The sequence below is a fragment of the Orcinus orca genome, chromosome 7 (genome assembly GCF_937001465.1).
Source record: "Orcinus orca chromosome 7, mOrcOrc1.1, whole genome shotgun sequence".
In the NCBI taxonomy this organism is placed as follows: Eukaryota; Metazoa; Chordata; class Mammalia; order Artiodactyla; family Delphinidae; genus Orcinus; species Orcinus orca.
Genome location: NC_064565.1, coordinates 22,819,089 through 22,837,805, shown reverse-complemented (window position 1 = coordinate 22,837,805; position 18,717 = coordinate 22,819,089). Strand labels below are relative to the sequence as shown.

General features: G+C 42.1%; 1 protein-coding gene across 7 annotated transcripts in view; it reads left to right on the top strand.

Moving 5' to 3' along the window:
* The window catches only part of NCKAP5 (NCK associated protein 5), a 1,039,671-nt gene that overhangs the window by 706,099 nt on the left and 314,855 nt on the right, over window positions 1-18,717 (top strand). For all 7 annotated transcript variants that reach the window (XM_033440354.2, XM_033440356.2, XM_033440353.2 and 4 more), the window contains one exon: window positions 3,101-3,188. In XM_033440354.2, the coding sequence (XP_033296245.1) occupies window positions 3,101-3,188 (88 nt within the window). The remainder of the gene's footprint in view (window positions 1-3,100; window positions 3,189-18,717) is intronic.

The window sequence follows — 18,717 nt, the reverse complement described above, 5'->3', positions numbered from 1 at the left end:
TCTCTGTTTATATAAAATGAAATAAAGTATTAGAAATTGGCTTTCATCACTTATTATTTCAGAATTTGTGACTCCTTCACACCTATTTTTTTCACATAAAGCTCTCCCCAGGTCAGAAATAATATTGTTGCTTTCTTGGGTTCAGCATCCAATAGGTTTTCACAAAGACAACTCTTAATTAGGCGTTAAGACTCCTCTTCGTTTCAGATCATTTCCCTGAATGTACATAAGTCCTGGTGGAAAAAGGATGCTGCTTTTACAGTCATGAAAATGGTTTAATCCTAATTCCCTGTCCCACTAACCGTGATCCCGTAAGTAAGCCATTCAACCTTTCTGGACCTTGGCTTTCTCCTCTACCACAGAGATATAATGATACTTTAAAAGTGCATTATAATGATTAATAGACGTGAGAGGTCTTTGACAAGTTCAAAGTACTATTTAATTTTATTATCATGAATAACATAAGATACGTGAAAATATAGGGAACAGACTTCACTTTCTTGGCTGGATGCGCGAAGAGATGGCTTGAGTAAATGTATAGTCACAAATCATTCTCTGCGCACTCATAATCGGGGTCTACCGTCTTCTCGAAATCCTGAATGGATCCTGGTGCCATCCCCTGTGAAGGCAGAATTTCCCCAGTTATCATCCAGGTTTGGATTGGCCCAGTTCATCCTCAGTGTCTTTACTCTTCCGCTAAGTGGTGATCTGCCATATGAGTAGTTGGCATTCTGAACCACGCTACCTTGGTTACTGTAAGGGTCTTGTCACTTCTGGGAATTCAGAGGCCTCCTAGAGCCCCTAATTTGTCTCGCTAGAAGCCCTAGTGAGAGAGAGATGCTGGGTCAGCCTGCTTCCCCCGACACATCTCCTAAACTAGGATTATATTGAGTCACTAAAATACATGCTTCAGGATGGGACTTGAAAAGACAGCCGACTCAGGTTCTGGGCGTGAGAGCACTGTGTTCATTGTGTTTAGTTCGGGCAGCCTGCTCTCAGAGTTCTGGTCCGTGAATCCTCACGGATGAGTCCCAAGGATAAGGCCATTCGAACATAGTTTGAACATACACAGTCAGTGCCTGTTACAGAGTAGGCACTTAATATTTTTTAAAATGAATTAACAAGGGATTCATATAATAATGTCTACTGAGTACCTACTTTATCTGTAATTGAGGGAAGTACATAAATATATGACATGATTCTATATCAAATATTGTAATTTACTTCAGAAGACAAAGCATGCATACATGAAATCTTTGAGTATTAAAGTGGAGAGTTTTTTTTTTTTAACATCTTTATTGGGGTATAATTGCTTTACAATGGTGTGTTAGTTTCTGCTTTATAACAAAGTGAATCAGTTATACATATACATATGTTCCCATATGTCTTCCTTCTTGCGTCTCCCTCCCTCCCACCCTCCCTATCCCACCCCTCCAGGCTGTCACAAAGCACCGAGCCAATATCCCTGTGCCATGCGGCTGCTTCCCACTAGCTATCTACCTTACTACGTTTGTTAGTGTGTATATGTCCATGACTCTCTCTCGCCCTGACACAGCTCACACTTCCCCTCCCCATAACCTCAAGTCCGTTCTCTAGTAGGTCTGCGTCTTTATTCCTGCCTTACCCCTAGGTTCTTCATGACATTTTTTTTTCTTAAATTCCACATATATGTGTTAGCATATGGTATTTGTCTTTTTCTTTCTGACTTACTTCACTCTGTATGACAGACTCTAGGTCTATCCACCTCATTACAAATAGCTCAATTTCGTTTCTTTTTATGGCTGAGTAATATTCCATTGTATATATGTGCCACATCTTCTTTATCAATTCATCCAATGATGGGCACTTAGGTTGTTTCCATCTCCGGGCTATTGTAAATAGAGCTGAAATGAACATTTTGGTACATGACTCTTTTTGAATTTTGGTTTTCTCAGGGTGAAGTGGAGAGTTTTTAAGTGATAGAATGAATGATTTCAAGTATAGGACTCAGGCTTCCCTGGTGGCGCAGTGGTTGAGAGTCCGCCTGCCGATGCAGGGGACACGGGTTCGTACCCTGGTCTGGGAAGATCCCACATGCTGCGGAGCAGCTGCGCCCGTGAGCCATGGCCGCTGAGGCTGCGCGTCCGGAGCGTGTGCTCCGCAAGAGGAGAGGCCACAACAGTGAGAGGCCCGCATACCGCAAAAAAAAAAAAAAAAAAAAGTGTAGGGCTGTAAGAATTCATAGAAGTAGGGGACTAATAAAGAAGTCTCTTAGGAAGTGAAACTTGAGGTGGATTTTGAAAGATGGATGGCCCATGAGAAGGTGAAAGGGTGTTGGCATTCCAAGAAGTAGTAACAGCCTGAGACAATGTCTGGAAATGGAAATGGGTGTGTGTGTTTTACTCTTTACTTTTGGGTTTTGGGGAGGGGGTTGGGAAGGGGAAGGGTTATGTATAGCATACAATATATATTATAATATAACCTATAGAGTTACTCATAAATGTGCACTAAGATGTATTTGTAAAGATATTTCTTAATTCAAATAGCAAACTTTTTTGAAGTAATTTAAATTCCATCAGCAAGGGAATGGTTAAATAATTTATGGTGCATTCACATCATGGAATATTAGGAAGCAGTTGAAAAAAAGTAGATCTTTGTGTGCTGACATAGAAAGACCACCATGGAAAGACATAACAGTGTATTAATGGTAAAAATGGATTCATGTAGGAGTTGTCAACTTTGAAAACTGATTTTAAAAAGTCAAAGTGGTATTTCAGGAAACTTACTGGGGTGACACTGTGTCAAACTGAAAGTGAAGAGGGATGTTGGGAGATGTTTGCATGTGTACATAGTAGGCCAAGGATAGAGACCTGAATGGTAAAGAGAGAGAGAAGCCAAAGCCATTCTGCAGAACGATTGCAAAGGACTTCATGACAGATTCTTAATATAGGGGATGAAGGAAAGAGATTTCCAGGTTTAAGTTTAGGGAATAATATACTAAAGAATGATTTCTACTAACTGGAACAGACCCATGTTAATAGGAAACATTTCTTAAAGAAATCATTTATTCATTTATCTATCTACCTGTCTATTTACTTATTTATTTTTGCTTATTTTTCAGGATGGAAGAAACAGTACGAAATCTACTGCAGAGTCAAGGACCTCCAGAACAGAAAAAAGAAGAAACTGTTAATATAATGGTCTATCAGGTACACCACGTGTCTTGCTCTTGGCTGGATACTGGTTGGCTTGTTTTGCTTGGATTTCTCTAGCTCTGTCCTCCCTAACCTGGAGATAAATAGAATAGGATGGTCCAGACCCCAGTGCTGGGAGCCACACCAGTCACCTCTGTTACCAGTCACCTCTGTTTGAGGAATACTGTACACATTCATTTAACTCATTCATTTCTTGTACTTTGTGAAAGGAATTGTAGGTTTGGTTGTAGGAAGGTGCAAAAAATACGTTTATAGAGATGCAGAGACCTGTAGAAGTATCGCGGTACTCTGTGGTCAAGGCTGTAAGAGAGGCATGTACAGCATTCTCTGGAACACAGGAGAGGCGCTGACTCTTCCTGCCCAGGGAAGGTAAAGAATACTTCCCAGAGATCTGACATTTAAGGTGGACCTGAGGGGTAGAGAACAAGAGAAAGAACGTTCCAGGCAGAGGGAAGCCTAGGTAAAGGGGCAGTGGTATGAACGTGCATGGCAGGCTCCTGGTGAGTAAGAAGCTCACGGACACTGCATCATGGCTGGTGAGATGACAAGTTTGATGGTGAGATGACAAGTTTGATGGTGAGACTGAGGGGACATGGAAGAGCTGGCCGAGGTTATGCCTGTCTTCTCAGCTCATGGGTGTGGTCTTGCTCCTCAGGCCATGTGGAGTCTACAGAGGTCCAGAGAGAGTCAGTGGTCAATGCACTACCAAGTTGTCTTTTTTTCTTTTTTTAATTAATTAACTTTTTTGGTTGCACCGCATGGCACATGGGATCTTAGTTCCCCGACCAGGGATCGAACCTGCGCCCCCTGTATTGGAAGTGCGGAGTCTTAACCACGGGACTGCCAGGGAAGTCCCAACAAGTGATCTTCTGATAGCCCTTATCCCACGGTGTTTTAACATTAGTGAAGTGACCAGGCTGGGAAGCAGGGCATCTAATCTGAGCATGACCCAAGTTGGCCATACAGATGAGAAGGCTCTGACAGCAGAAAGAGCCCAGGCACTCTATCTAGATCAATGTGGGACTTTCATTGAAGAGCACTGAAAAATCACAAATAGGCACCCAATGTCCACTGCACGACTATGCATAGGGGGCTTTCAAAACCTAAAGAAGGAAAGGAAGGGGGCCAGAGTTTAAGCTGATCACTGGGCAACCCTAAGTTTTGGCTAGCTAAAGAGCATGTGGGTGTGGGGAGGCAATCCTAGGAATCCGGCTGGTAAAGATCGTTTCACACTAGCATCCCTGAATTCACGGGTTCTGGGCTCTGCAACCCCACTTGTGATGACAAAGATCGAGAGGAATCTGACAATAAAAGTCACAGTATCATATAAAGTTAAGAAATCTAGATAGAATTAACCTTAAGAAGTCTATGTCCTAAATCGTTGACTCTTGAGACATCTACAGAACTACAGTATAACGACGGGGACAACTGTTCTCTATCTCCAGTGAAAGCAGTATAACGAGTTGACTTAAGCCTCCTTGGAGGAGATGAAAGTTAGCTACATAGGGACTTCGCTGGCTGTCCAGTGGTTAAGACTTCACCTTCCAGTGCAGGGGGTGTGGGTTCAATCCCTGGTCGGGGAGCTAAGATCCCACAGGCCTCGTGTCCAAAAAACCAAAACATAAAACAGAAGCAATATTGTAACAAACCCAATACTTTAAAAATGGTCCACCTCAAAAAAAATCTTGAAAGCAAAGTTAGCTCCATAACAACAGTAGAAAAACTCTCAAATCCATTTCTCAGGAAAAGGTTTAGATTCTTCTTGAGGTGGCCTTCACATAGGAAAGGCATGCCCGGCTTTTCCTGATGTGTGGTCGCCTACGGTAAGGATAAGTATTTAAGTCCTCCTAGCTCTGAATCTTTCCTAGGTATTACATTTGCTTTGGCAGAAAATTGATGTATAAGTAAAAACACAGACTTGACTCTGCATTAAATGGTTCTGTTTAGCCTTAAAGAGTCATATGAACCTGAAATGTCAGTCTTCTGTCCCCACTCACAGGTAACACCAGGCTTTAATTAGATCTAAGTAATTCAGCATCCCTCCTGTGCTTTTTCCAGTCTCCTCATTGTGACTCTGTTTCACCAAGTTCTTATTTTCTTTTCATCATTCTTCGCTAATCTCTTCACACACTTGTTAGCCAAAACCATGGTATACACTCTTATCATCAGAATTCGTTTTGTGAAACCGGAAGCCTCTTAGAAAAACAGAGAGACTTTTAAAAATGTGTTTTCCAACTATTTCCTCTTAATCACCCAGTCTATTAGATTTGGGGGATCAGCTCTTCTCTCTAGAGTGGAGACAGTTACTGATGTGAATTCATGCTACACGGAAGGGATTTTTCAGCCATTGCTCTCATTGGCCTCAGGCTCGTTATCTGGAAAATTGGGGAGAGATTTGGGTTACATGAACCATAAAGCGTCGTTTGTACATTCAACAGCTATTTATTGAGTTTTTATTGTGGACTAGGCACAACTTTGTCCTCTGGGGATTCAAGACATGAGAATAGAGAGAAGGGTGGCACTGAGTCCCAGGGAGGTCCCTGTCACCTCGGTCATCCTAGTGTTCTAAATATGGCGAATAGTAGGAAAATCGGCTGTGCAAGATGTATGTGGTGAAACCAGTGGAGGGCATAGTTAACACTCCCTGAAGCCGAGTTCTTTGTTTTGGCTAAGAGCTGGGAAATGTATTGCTTCATAATATGGAGGGGTATTAGCACACCTGACTCAGATTTTCCAACTATAAGATTTCTCTGACAGGAACCAGAGGCCCGTGCAAAGCTGAGACCCACAGGAAAGCCAGAGTGGGTTTTATTTTCCATCATGGAAGTGTTTGTTCTGAGACTTTTATCATCGAGTTAATAACAGTAGAGTAACAGCTTTCTGAGTTCCAGGCCCGTGCTAATTGCCAAGCAGGCATGTGAAGGGTGGTCGTAGCTTGTTCAAGGGGCGTGTTCCTGAAGACTTCTCAGAGTTGGTTACTTGTATCGTTTAGAGCTTGTGTAATTTCACCTGGACCAGCTCAAAGGTCAGTAATTTGGAGAGTTTTCATCATTTCAAGGTTTGGGCATGAAGTGACATTAATGCCATTTTTATGTGACTACAGTTTCCAATGTGTCTAGTTCAGAGCCCCGTTGACTGTGACTAGACTGTAGCTCATTCGGTCCCCACAACTGTGCAGGAAGTACTGTCACTATCCTCACGTTAGTGAGGATAGACAGGGACGTAGGCTCCCAGAGGTGACCTCTTGCCCAAAGGTGCAGCCTGGAAGTAGCTTAGAAGGGATTCGAACTGTAGTCAGTCTGACTCCATGGCCTCGACTCTATGTGGAGAATTTCTGGAGAGATGAACTGATGGTGCCCAAGTTATGTAGCTAGATATCATCTAAGTTGGGACTTGAACCTAGGCCTTTCCACTGGCTATTTAGAGCTCTCTCCATTCATTCATCCGTCCATTCATTTGCTCATTCATTCATTCAAATGACAGTTATTCATTTACTTTTGGACCTACGTATGTTAGATTCCTGTTGCTGCTGTAACAAACTTAATGGCTTGAAACCACACAAATTTATTCTCTTATAATTGTGGAGGTCAAAAGTCTAAAATCACTGTACTGGCGGGGCTGCATTCTTCTGGAGGCTTCAGGACAGAATTATTTCCTTGCCTTTTCTAGATCCAAGCATTCTTTGGCTTTTGGCCCTTTCCTCCATTCTCAAAATACATCACTTCAGACTCTGGTTCCATTGTCGTTTCTCCTTTTTCGGAGTTTAACTCTCCTCCCTCCCTCTTATAAAGAGACTGTGATTACATTGGGCCCATCCCCATGATGCAGGATAATCTCCCCATCTCGAGATATTTCACTTAATCACATCTGCAAAGTCTCTTTGGCCATAGAAGGTAAGGTAACATATTCACAGGTTTTGGGGATTAGGTAGGATGTGGACATCTAGGCGAGGGACATTGTTCTGTCTATCACACTAAGTAACGCATGAACCCAGCAGGCTGGCAGTACCTAGCCGATGCCAAGCTAAGCGCTGGAGATACAAAGAGGCCTTTTCCTGGAAAGCTCAGTTTATAGGATGCTGGAAATTGGGGAGGGAAGGCAGATAATTAATTGAATATATGCAACAATGTGATAGGAGCCCACAAAGCAGCTTGCACAAGTTCTGGGAACAGAAAGGAAGATGCCACCAAACCTACTGCACTGCTCTCTCCAGAGACTCTTCTCCTGCCTAGGACTTCCTTTCAACAATCCTTTAACCTTTTCTTTTAGTCTCTGTTGTCATGGACTCAAGAGGCAGGCACCCCACAGCCTGCCTTTCTCAGAACATCTTCTATCCCTGGTATTTTAATATAACCATCATACTGTCACGACACATATGTTTGGTGCTTTACAGTTTTCAAAGTGCTTACACAAAATGGATCTCATTTGTTCATTTCAACAGCCTCTAAATTAGATATTAACCTGCTCATTTTTAAGGATGAGTCTCAAAGAGGACCGTTTCAACTCTGGCAAATGCTAAGTGGTAGAACTAGAAATAAATCTCAGACTTCCCTAAGCGAGATACATAGAGTGAAACTGATCAATTATCAGTGGGATAATCGGATGGTGGAGCCTAACTTCCCAGCTCACAAAATCCTTGTCTCAAAATACAAAAATAAGTGAAGGGAAACAAATCAATTAATAAGCCATATAATGTTTGTGCCTGACATTTCTTCTGTGGGAGAGACAAGCCCATGAGTAAGAGAAATATTGCCAATATACGGAGGGCAAGTGATATACCTAACACCCAGGATAGGTTCCTTTCATTATGGGAAAATAAAAGACCTCAAAGGATTGTCTGCAGAGGAGACTGAAAAAGGAGAACCATCTTCCATTTCCCTCTTGCTCTGTTTCTTTCTCTAGCTCATTCTTTCTAGGTATTTGGGGGGTTCTTCTGTATCATGTGATACATTCTTGAAGCCCAGGTTACCATTTCATTTAGTTGAGTAGTTAGGAAACATGTTAGAAAAAACATTCGTGATTCGATATGAACGGGGGCAGTTCAGCGTAAATGAAATGGAGCAGCTAGTTGAGAGGACGATACGCCTTCAGCTTCATCTGTCAAAATATTTCAACACAGGCAACCAAAGATACAGAGAATCGTAACACTAATGATAGATTACCCATTAAAGTCCTCTTGTGTCTGTAGCTACCTTTTGTGCTGCTTTGCTGTAGCTGATAGATTTCCTCTTGTCTCTGCTTTTCTCTATGGAACATGAATTGAACCCATTAGCTTTATTTATTTGGAAAGAAAAAAGTGGACAGATAAATGGAAGCACTCGTGAGGGGGAAAAACACCTGCACGTGGTACAGCTTCTGCCACTAACGAGACTTTTGGCCTCAGACTGTCACTTAAACTCTCTGGGTTCCTCCTTTCTTTTGTATTTGTGATTGAAGAGGTTTTGGATTACTTTAGGGACCACAAACACAAAAACCTACAATTGCCAAATAATGTAAATGGTTAACGTAGGCCAGGTATGAGAACAATTGTGTGTCCTCTGGGGGGTTACATTCTATTTTTCCGCTTTTGATAAGGAAATAGGTACAGAGAGATGTGGTGTTTGCTTGTTTTTTGTTTGTTATTCAAAGGCAAAAGTCTTGCTTTTTAAAACCATGCAGTCACAACCTACACTTGGTTTAATTCCAAAGGGCAGTAGGGAGTGGTGGAGACTATGGCAGACTGACCGAAGAGCCTCTGTCCCGTCTGAAGGCAGCAGTCACAACCCCACTGCAGCAGATCCAGATGACTCAGAATGCACACCGGTGTGGACAGACGGCCATACATTTCAAAAGAAGATGAAAGTTCAAGTTTTTATGAGCAGTTTCTTAGTCCGTAAATACTGGCTTATTTTTTTTATACATGGATTAAATAAAACACGTGCTAGACTCAGGGCAACAACCGTCCGCACAGAAAGAGGATTTCGAGTGGTTTTTTCTTGCTCTTAGAACTCTGGGATTTTGATGCTTCTGTGCAGTCCCGTGAGGCCTGGTCTACACAAAATGCAGCATGGAGCACATCACCCTACCGTGCTGTGCCCCCCGTACCACCCCAGGCCCCCCCTTCTGACATGCGCTGAGCAGCTGCTATGTACTGGTCAGAGTCCAGTCATTTCACAAGTGTGAGCTCACTGAATTTTCACAAGAACCATTTGAAATGTCTCCATTTTACAAAAGAGGAAACTGAGGTACAGAGCTGTTAGATTGCCTGCCCAGAGTCACACATCACCAGTGTTGGGTCCCTCAAGTGACTTGGCACCCTTTAGGCAGGCAGAGTAGGTCTCCACAAAGATGGAGTGCAGGAACTTTGTCAGGAGGTGCAGTGTGTCATTGTCCCAGGAGAGGCACAGAGAGGTTGACATAGTACACAGCCCTGTTGTAACGGTGTCCACAATCAGCTCTCTTCACCCCTTTACTCTTCCCATCTTCGTGGAGAGCCCTGCCTGAGCTGTGCAGCTTCCGAACCCAGCTCCATCTCTTCTAATGATGCCCTAAGCTCAGTTATTGATCTCTTAGCCTATGTTTAAAGCAGTACGGTCTGATACCCAAGTAATTTCCATTCCAAGTGATCTAATTGAAAATCACAATGACTTTTTCCTTAAATAGTGCCTTAAAAGTAGTCTCAGATGTGATTAAGCCGGTGATGCTTGGGGAAAGGGAACCTTTCTAGTCATCCTAAAATCTGTCAATCATCAAATATATATCCAGATTCTTTTATGTACACAGAAAACATGTGATGTAGGCTGGGGCCTTCCTCATTGAAGCCCAAGTCATGCCTAGCAGAGATATTACTTTATTTCATAAATTAGAATTTTTTAAGTTGAAGTATAGTTGATTTACAATGTTGCGTTAGTTTCACGTGTACAGCAAAGTGAATATATATATGTATATATGTGTATATATACACATATATATATACATGTATATATAACTTCTTTTTCAGATTCCTTTTCCTTATAGGTTATTACAAAATATTGAGTATAGTTCCCTGTGCTATACAGTAGCTCCTTGTTGGTTATCTATTTTTTATATAGTAGTGTGTATATGTTAATCCTAAACTCCTAATTTACCCCTCTCCTCCCCTTCCCTCTTTGGTAACCATAAGTTTTTTTTCTATGTCTATGGGTCTTTTTCTGTTTTGTATATAAGTTCATTTGTATCATTTGTTTTTAGATTCCACATATAAGTGATTTTATATGATATTTGTCTTTCTCTGTCTGACATACTTCACATAATCTCTAGATCCATCCATGTTGCTGCAAATGGCATTATTTCATTCTTTTTTATGACTGTGTAGTATTCCATTGTATATATGTACCACATCTTCTTTATCCTTTATCCATTTATCTGTTGCTGGACATCTAGGTTGCTTCCATGTCTTGGCTATTGTAAATAGTGCGGCTGTGAACATTGGGGTGCATGTATCTTTTCAAATTATGGTTTTCAAATTATATACCCAGGAGTGGAATTAATGGATCTGTTCTGTTTTTAGTTTAAGGAACCTCCATACTGTTCTCCATAGTGGCTGTACCAATTTACATTCCCACCAGCAGTGTAGGAGAGTTCCTTTTCCTCCACACCATCTCCAGCATTTATTATTTGTAGATTTTTTGATGATGGCTGTTCTGACCAGTGTGAGGTGATACCTCATTGTAGTTTTGATTTACATTTCTCTAATAATTAGTGATGTTGAGCATCTTTTCATGTGGCTTCTGGCCATCTGGATGTCTTCTTCGGAGAAATGTCTATAAATGATCATTCTTATCAGGCATAGGATTTTTTTTTTCTACTTTTAACTTCACCTTCTTTCCCTATAATGACTTAAGTGTATCTTAGGCAAATTCAAAAATGTAAGTGCACTCGAAAGAAAAGTTAGGGTTGAAAAATTAAATAATCACAAAAGATACCTTTCTAAGAAAGCTTTTTAAAATAACAATATTCCTACTATATTTAAAGTGTGAGTTTCCAAGCTTCTAATATAATAGCATTTTTTTTTTCTTGAGCATATGTAAATGCAAGACAAAACTGCCATTTGTGGCTCTCAGGAGCTGCAAAGTTCCTGACTCTGTTTCCTGGCTGAGTATCAGAGTCACCTTAGGAAACCTTAATAGATTCAGCTCTCCAGGCACCTTCTTTTATCTCCAGACTTACAATGACCTGTCTTGTTTGGCTCTTTCTGAGTTTGATGGGTCATTTTGATTCCTCTGGTCCACAGATGTGTTGAGGACCAGTGAGGTACTTCAAAACCTATCCAGTCCACCACCCCTGTTTCCTCGTTTTGCGAAGGAGAAAATGGAGCTGAAGTTCAGCGCGTGCTATATGCATTTCTACTGCATCTGTACTGATTCTTTCATTCACAATACTTACTTCAGTAAGTGCCCTGGCATTTAATTAGCCGAGAGATCTGAACTCTTGAGAACTCTACAGAGAGCTTGACTGTAATTTATACAGATTGTTCCAAAAAGTGTTTGTTTCTCTTTTTTTACCTAAACAAAATGTGGTGAACAAATGCGAATCAATAGGTCAGCAGTGAGTACATTCCCTGAGTGCACACCAGTTGGGAAAAATGATCTAAAATTCTGAGTGTTGAGAGAGTGGCTAAGTCTTTACACAGGTATTTATAAAATTCTGATACACGATGGGATGGGAAATATTTTTATTGAGTGCTTTTATTTACGTGGCCTGTAATCTGAGGAAGTCTCAAGTGCCTTTGATTCTGCTTGAAGAAATTTGGCCTTTTCTCTGAATTGCTGTGAACTTTGAATTGCTGCTGAAGTGGGTAATGGTAATAAAGGGAGTATTTTTATTGTGTGTTAAGTTTTAAAGGACTGAAACTGTTCCTCAAGGAAGCGGTTTTCTTCCTTCCTCTTTCTGTTTAGTTTTAAGCAACATGCTGTCTTCATATAATAAGTTTAGATAAAGGAGGCAGGATTTCTTAAAGCCAAAGTGAGATTCAGTGCAGCCAAAATCATTGTCCTTCATAAAATATTCCTTTTCTCTTGAAAGTATTCTATAAGATGAATGTATGATTTTACACCCTACAGAAATACTTTCCAGAAGTTTTCAAAACAGTCTCTGTTAGCACGCTGACTGAGGACAGGGTTCACCTCTGTAATTCCAAAGTCATACAAAATACTTTGAAAGGAATAGAGGAGTTTCAAATATCACTCAGAGTTTAAATAGTTACCTACATTCTTCTTGGAAATTTTAAATTCCTGGCTTAATAGGTTCTGACCCTTCTTTCTCATTCTCAATTTCTGCCTGCATTCTGTGTGCAGACACGAATACGTTTCCTGTTAGATATCTTGACCCAGAGCTGAACTCTTATCAAATAAAAGCAGAATGTGGTCTCTCTGTTAAAGCGTATGTAACCTATGAATAACATGGTGCCCCGAAAACTCACCTTCTCTTCCTACAGGTGAGCTGCTTATTGTCAATGAACATGAACTGCTTTCTTCAGCTCATCTCAGCAGAGGGCCCGGCTTTGTTTTGGAAACCCCAGACGGTGTCTCAGGTCAGGAGGCTGTATGGGTAGAAATCAAAGAACGTTGCCCTTTCGTAATTGTGTCGCTTGGGCAAATAGTTTGGGCACGTCAGATCATATCAGTTATTTCTTCCTCTTAGGAAACAAATGAATTTCAGCAGGGCAAAATCACGATGATATCAATCCTTGAACTTTGATTCTATTTTCTTAACTCACATGAGGCTAAAAAACTAAATTTTATTTTTTTTAGGGCTTAGCTTATCAATGCTTTATGAGATGGAGATAAAATTGTGTGTGTGGGGAAAATGGACAGTGTTGGAATTAGGAAATAATTAAGAAAGAAGTGGAAAGTACCTGCTAGGGAAAAAAATATCTTTTATTGCTGAGATCTCTCTTATACTGTAACCTTTCAGCTGTGTTGTCCTTACTGATTTTGCACGCACAAGCTAACACAGCATGGCAAGAAGAACCACCAGGTGTGGGGTGAGAGGAAAATGGTCTGGGTAGGGGTCTGCTGTCTGGGTTGAAGCCAATGCAGGGTTCAGGTGTTCACTGGCCTGATAGGCACATCTGAAGAGGCAGGACCACAGCCCTTGCAGGCTTAGAATCTTGTACTTGAGCCTGACAACAGCTTCCAGGCTTGGGAAAAGTAGCCACCTGCCAAGAAAGGACCTTCCTCAGAACTCAACTATAAGACGAGGGTTAGACGATGATCAGGTTCTCAACCCACCTGTGCCCCAGCCCAGACCAATTCCACAGAGTCTCCAGCAGCTGAGCCTGGGCCCTGGTGAGTTTCAGCATTTCCCCAGGTGATTCTAATATGTCACTAGGCTTGTGAATCGGTCAACACCTTGATCGGGAAGATCTTTTCTAGCCAGCTCAACTCTGTGAGGAGTGCAGGGAAAAGATTCATAAGGAAGTGTGACTTACAGGGTGAAGGGGAGCTGGAAGGTCAGTGGAGATTCAAGGTTTGTTTTTCTTCCTGCTAAGACTTCTGCTGTTGCCTGGAAGGAGAGGTTATCTAATCTAGTTTGCATAAGGTTTATGCCATCTGTGCCAGGGTCCAAAGATGGAGGATTTGCAGTCCCCCGTGCACTGGGCTGTGTAAACACCTCAGGCTCGGGAAGGATGGAGACAGTGACTGAATACACGTTGTCCCATGCCCGTCCCCCATGCCCGTCTGTTGGCCACTTATTCAAATATAGATGCCAGCAGTGCTCAGTTTTTCTTCTTGGCCCTGTGGAAAAGCTAATTCAGATTAATAAAGGGAAGAAGCAATCTGAAAAAAGGAACGTCATAGACCGTTAAAAAGAACGCCGTGAGCTCTCGGTGGCCCCTCTCCTTCCAGAGACCCCACGTATAACGGATTGTGGCTGGAGAATGCATGAAGGCGAATTTAAGTAAGAAAACGTTTCAGAGTCAGAGAGACCCGGAAGCGGGTCCCATGTTTCTCAATTAGCTTTTGTCATCTCGGGTAACTTAATCGACTTGAGGCTCACTTTTCTCTTCTCTGTAATGGGTAGAATAAAGCTAAACAGAAAGGTTGCTGTTTTCAAAGTGTGTCACTAGACATGGTTTCATCTAACAGTTGGAGATAGTGTATGATAACGTGGATAACACATGTTAAGTATTCAACAAACAGTAGCTATTATTGTTAAACATCTAGCCTTATCTATCTACTCATCTATTCTTTCTCTTCATATACCCAGATGCTTCCTCTTACCCCACCTCACTCTAGCCTACTCTATCGGCTAGCACCACAGAAGGTGTGAAAAACCTAAAGGTTCAAAATTGGAGAAAATGATGAAGCTATGAGAACTGTGGGCATTTCAGCGGGGCTAAACCCAGGATCAGGTCCCCTGACAGGACTGGCCTTTTTGGTGGTATCTTCTCCCATTGTGCAATCTTGTCATCCCCATACCCTATCTACCAATATTTTCTCACTTAGGTATGTTTCCCTGAAATTCCATCCATTAAAGCATCATTCTATGTAAGAAATAAAGAATTAAGAAGATACGTACTTAAGGGGAGTCCTTCACATGTTAGTGTGACCCAGTTAAATCTGCAGGCTTTGCTCTATCAACCCATCTCAGAAAACTGAAATTTAGAATGTGAGGCTTGGAAGGAAAGGAGACAGGAAAATAATTTTCCTAAAGTAATTTAGGAGCTTATAATCCCCTGTGTTTATTAAGTCTGGGTGAGACTCCACCTTGGAGAGGGGTACCAAGGGAGAAAGATTTTAGGAAGCAGCATAGGGATACGGAAGGGAAGAGAAAGCCAGCAAAAGCAACGTACAAATTGCAACCATCATTTCTATGGTTTGCTCAGTGCCATATGCACACAAAAGAGCGAGAAACTTCTTTGTCCTCTCGCCTTCATATGCTCAGGACCCAGACCTCAGGCTGGGACTACCATAAGAAACCGTTGAGGGCCTGGTATGATCCTAGTGCCATTTTCTTTATGCCTTCTGTGGGATGCACCAGGTGTCAAACTGACAAGTTTAAAGGAACTTTTGGAGCAAGCCCATTGAATTGGGATCTTAAAATGACTTAGATTCTTCCCCTGTTTAAATAAACAGCCAAATATCTGTAGCAATTCATGATGGTTCCATTGTTTTGTAAGCTGATCAAAATAGATGTTTTTCCAAGTGTGTTCTATTGGGTTTGCCACCACACCCTAATAAATTTTGTATCTACACTAAATTAATAAAGTAGCGCAGTAAATTCATTTCTCCCCATTAAAGCCAAGCCTATACCTTAGTCTGAATTAGTAAGCTTCTACTGTAAGTGATGATCTGAAAACAATGCCATTGCAAGTGTTCTCCGACAGCCTTTTTTATTTCATTTACAAAATAACTTGTACATATATCCTTAAGGTACTAACTAGGCTGTATTTCTCTTGAGTCATTATGTCTAATTTTTCTAATCCAACTATTACCGGATTTTTTTCTTCTCTGTGCATTTTTATTACCTCTTCTTTCCTGAGCATTTGAACATCACCATTGGAGGATCAGTAGTGAAAATTGCCACAATAATAATTACTATGTGCAGCTTACACTTTCACGGCATCATCTCATTTGAAAATCATACACTAACCTTTCAAAATAGGAAGGGCAAAAAGTTCAAGTTCACTTTACAGATAGATGAAGAAACTGAGTTCCACAGAGGCAGTTGACTTTATAAGTGTCATACAGTGTCAGGTCACAGTGGACGTGGTCCTTTGATTCCAAGTCCTGTAGTCTCGTAGGGGTCGCATTAATTACATTCTCTACTAGTGGTTCTCATATTTGGCTGTGCCTTGAAATCATCTGGAGAGTTTAAAAAATTTATGATGTCCTGGTTCCATCCCAGGGATTCTGAGTTCATTGATCTGGGGTGTGGCTTGGGCATGAGGATTTTTAAATCTCCACAGATCAATTCTAACATGCAGCTTGGGCTGAGAACCACTGTGCTACAAGGCATTAGATTCAGCTGTATATTTTTCCTTTCTTGCTCATCATGGTGACGGTTCTTCCAACCAGGGTCTTCTTTTCATTAACCTACAGCCAGCATTTCCCTCAAAGTAGCCAACCTGCTGCCTCATGTTTAGGAAGCATACTGAGCTTCTGGGGAAGGTAGGAGTTGAGTGGGACCTTGAAGGACATTAAAGTTCAGATAAATGGAAAGGTCCTTTTGTTCTGTGGGTACTCTGATGAGAGACCGCAGAGGATGATGGGTATTCTGGTGAGGTACAGCAGAGGATGATGGGTATTCCAGTGAAGTACAGCAGAGGATTGTGGGTATTCCCATGAGGTAGAGCAGAGGATTGTGGGTACTGTGGTGAGAGAAATCAGAGAATTATGGGTAAACGGAAAGCTTTTAGAGGCCAACAGTATGGGTTCAGATCCTGACTGAGCCACTCACAAGCTATGTAATATTTGAGGATTTACTTAAGCTCTTAGGGCCCTGGAGACCTTCCTCCCAGCCACATTCAGCCCATGGGTTGGTAATGACCTCACTGCTGAGGGGGCAGTGAGGGATCAGAAGGCTGGCTGAGACTTTGGGAGACCATGAGGACGTGCAGCAGGTAGGTGGGTCAGTGAGTTGCTCAGGAAAATGATTGGAGGATAGGGTGGGCCCAGTTCAGAGGCCCGCACCGATGGAGTGAGAGCTAGTGGACATGTCTGGGGAAACAGAAACCCTGCTGGTAGGAAGGCCTTGCTGGAGATGGAAAATTGTTTCACTTGCATAAATAGGAGGGACCCGTGGACACAAAGAAAGAAAGACAAGATTCTAAATTCACCCTAATTAGTGTTGTCTGTTAACTGAGCTTGAGGCCTATTTTCCTTTTTAAAAATGCTAACGAGGACTTCCCTGGTGGCGCCGTGGTTGAGAATCTGCCTGCCAATGCAGGGGACACGGGTTCGAGCCCTGGTCTGGGAGGATCCCACATGCCGTGGAGCAACTAGGCCCGTGAGCCACAGCTACTGAGCCTGCGCATCTGGAGCCTGTGCTCCGCAGCAAGAGGCCACGACAGTGAGAGGCCCATGCACTGCGATGAAGAGTGGCCCCCCCTTGCCACAACTAGGGAGAGCCCTCGCACAGAAACGAAGACCCAACACAGCAAAAATAAATAAATAAAATAATAATTACATCTGCAAACATCCTTAAAAAAAAAAATGCCAACGATTAGCAAGTTTCAGAGAGTTACCGAACTAAGACTTTGTCCTTGACATAATGCAAGGCAGAGCCTGGAAGGACAGTGTAAACTTGTCAGAGAGGATGTGGGCAGTCAGGCCCCAGGGCTGCTCCTCGCAATGAGCTCCTCAAACCCCTCTCAGCCCAACAAGTTCAAAACCTTCCACTTGGAGCTGAGTTTCCAGCGTGGCCTGAACCATAATTGCTTCTGACTCTCTTATCGGTGTCTGGGGTCATTCTGGACACGCAAAGCCAGCTGAGTTTGATGGACTGAGAGACTGAGAAAACTGGGCAGCATCCTTACTGCGTAGCAAGAGCTACAGCCAGTGGGCTTCAGAGCTGGTGTCTTTAGTGATAGGAAAAGTCAATAAAGGAATGATCTGGTATCTTGGAGACCAAGGCTGCTTGGAAGGGGTTGGATCATTTCATATTGTATTAGGGTAGCCAAGAGCTTAGGGCATTTTTACCAACTGTTTATTGTGATGTTGCTGTGTACCTGGTAGCCAGCCTCTGTTCTCCGTGATTTTCTAAGGAAGCAGTTGTAGTGTGACACGTGAAGGTCAATCACTGTACAGAGATGAACAGGATAGTTAGCAAGTCTCAGGTGCTCAGAAGGAGGAAAGTTACCTCCAGTATCCAGCTACATCATTTTGCACGTGAGGAAACAATGTCACAGATACCCAAGGGGCTTGATCAAGGCAGCCCTGCCCATGAGTGGCACACCTGGGATGAGAAATCTGCTCAGTAGCTAGTTTTATGCTTCCTCCCTCCCTGCGGCAACAGAAAGTTGCTTAGCACTGAGATGACGATCACTGGGATCTAGAAGACTCTTTGTAGGAGTAAGTTGGGTGACCTCTGGGAGAGCCTTTTGTTTCAGGAACCAAAACTTGGCTGGTTCATTATTCTTTAAACGCACAGAGATTTTGCGTGAAGAAAATGCTTGCTCAAGTTTTTTATGCACATTTATATTACTTTTCATATGTATGTGTGTGTGTATATGTATATGTGTGTATATATATATATAATATTCTGACTTTCCTAATTGTCTATTAGGATCATCCTTATTTCTTGCAAATTTATCTGAATCTCCTTCTCTCTCTCACCAAGATGAATCATCTGGCAGGGTTACAGGTTGTCTTCACCAAGTAGCTCTTTGTCTGTCTACACCCACTGTGGCTGTAGGCAGCTTGTCAGGATGTACGTCCCACTCGATGCCAAAGAAACACCTCAAGTGATAGCTTTCTGCCACTTTCAGGGGTTAGGGATAAAAATAAGAGTTTTAATGTCAAAATGCACACCAGGACAACATTGCTGGCAAGATTTCTCC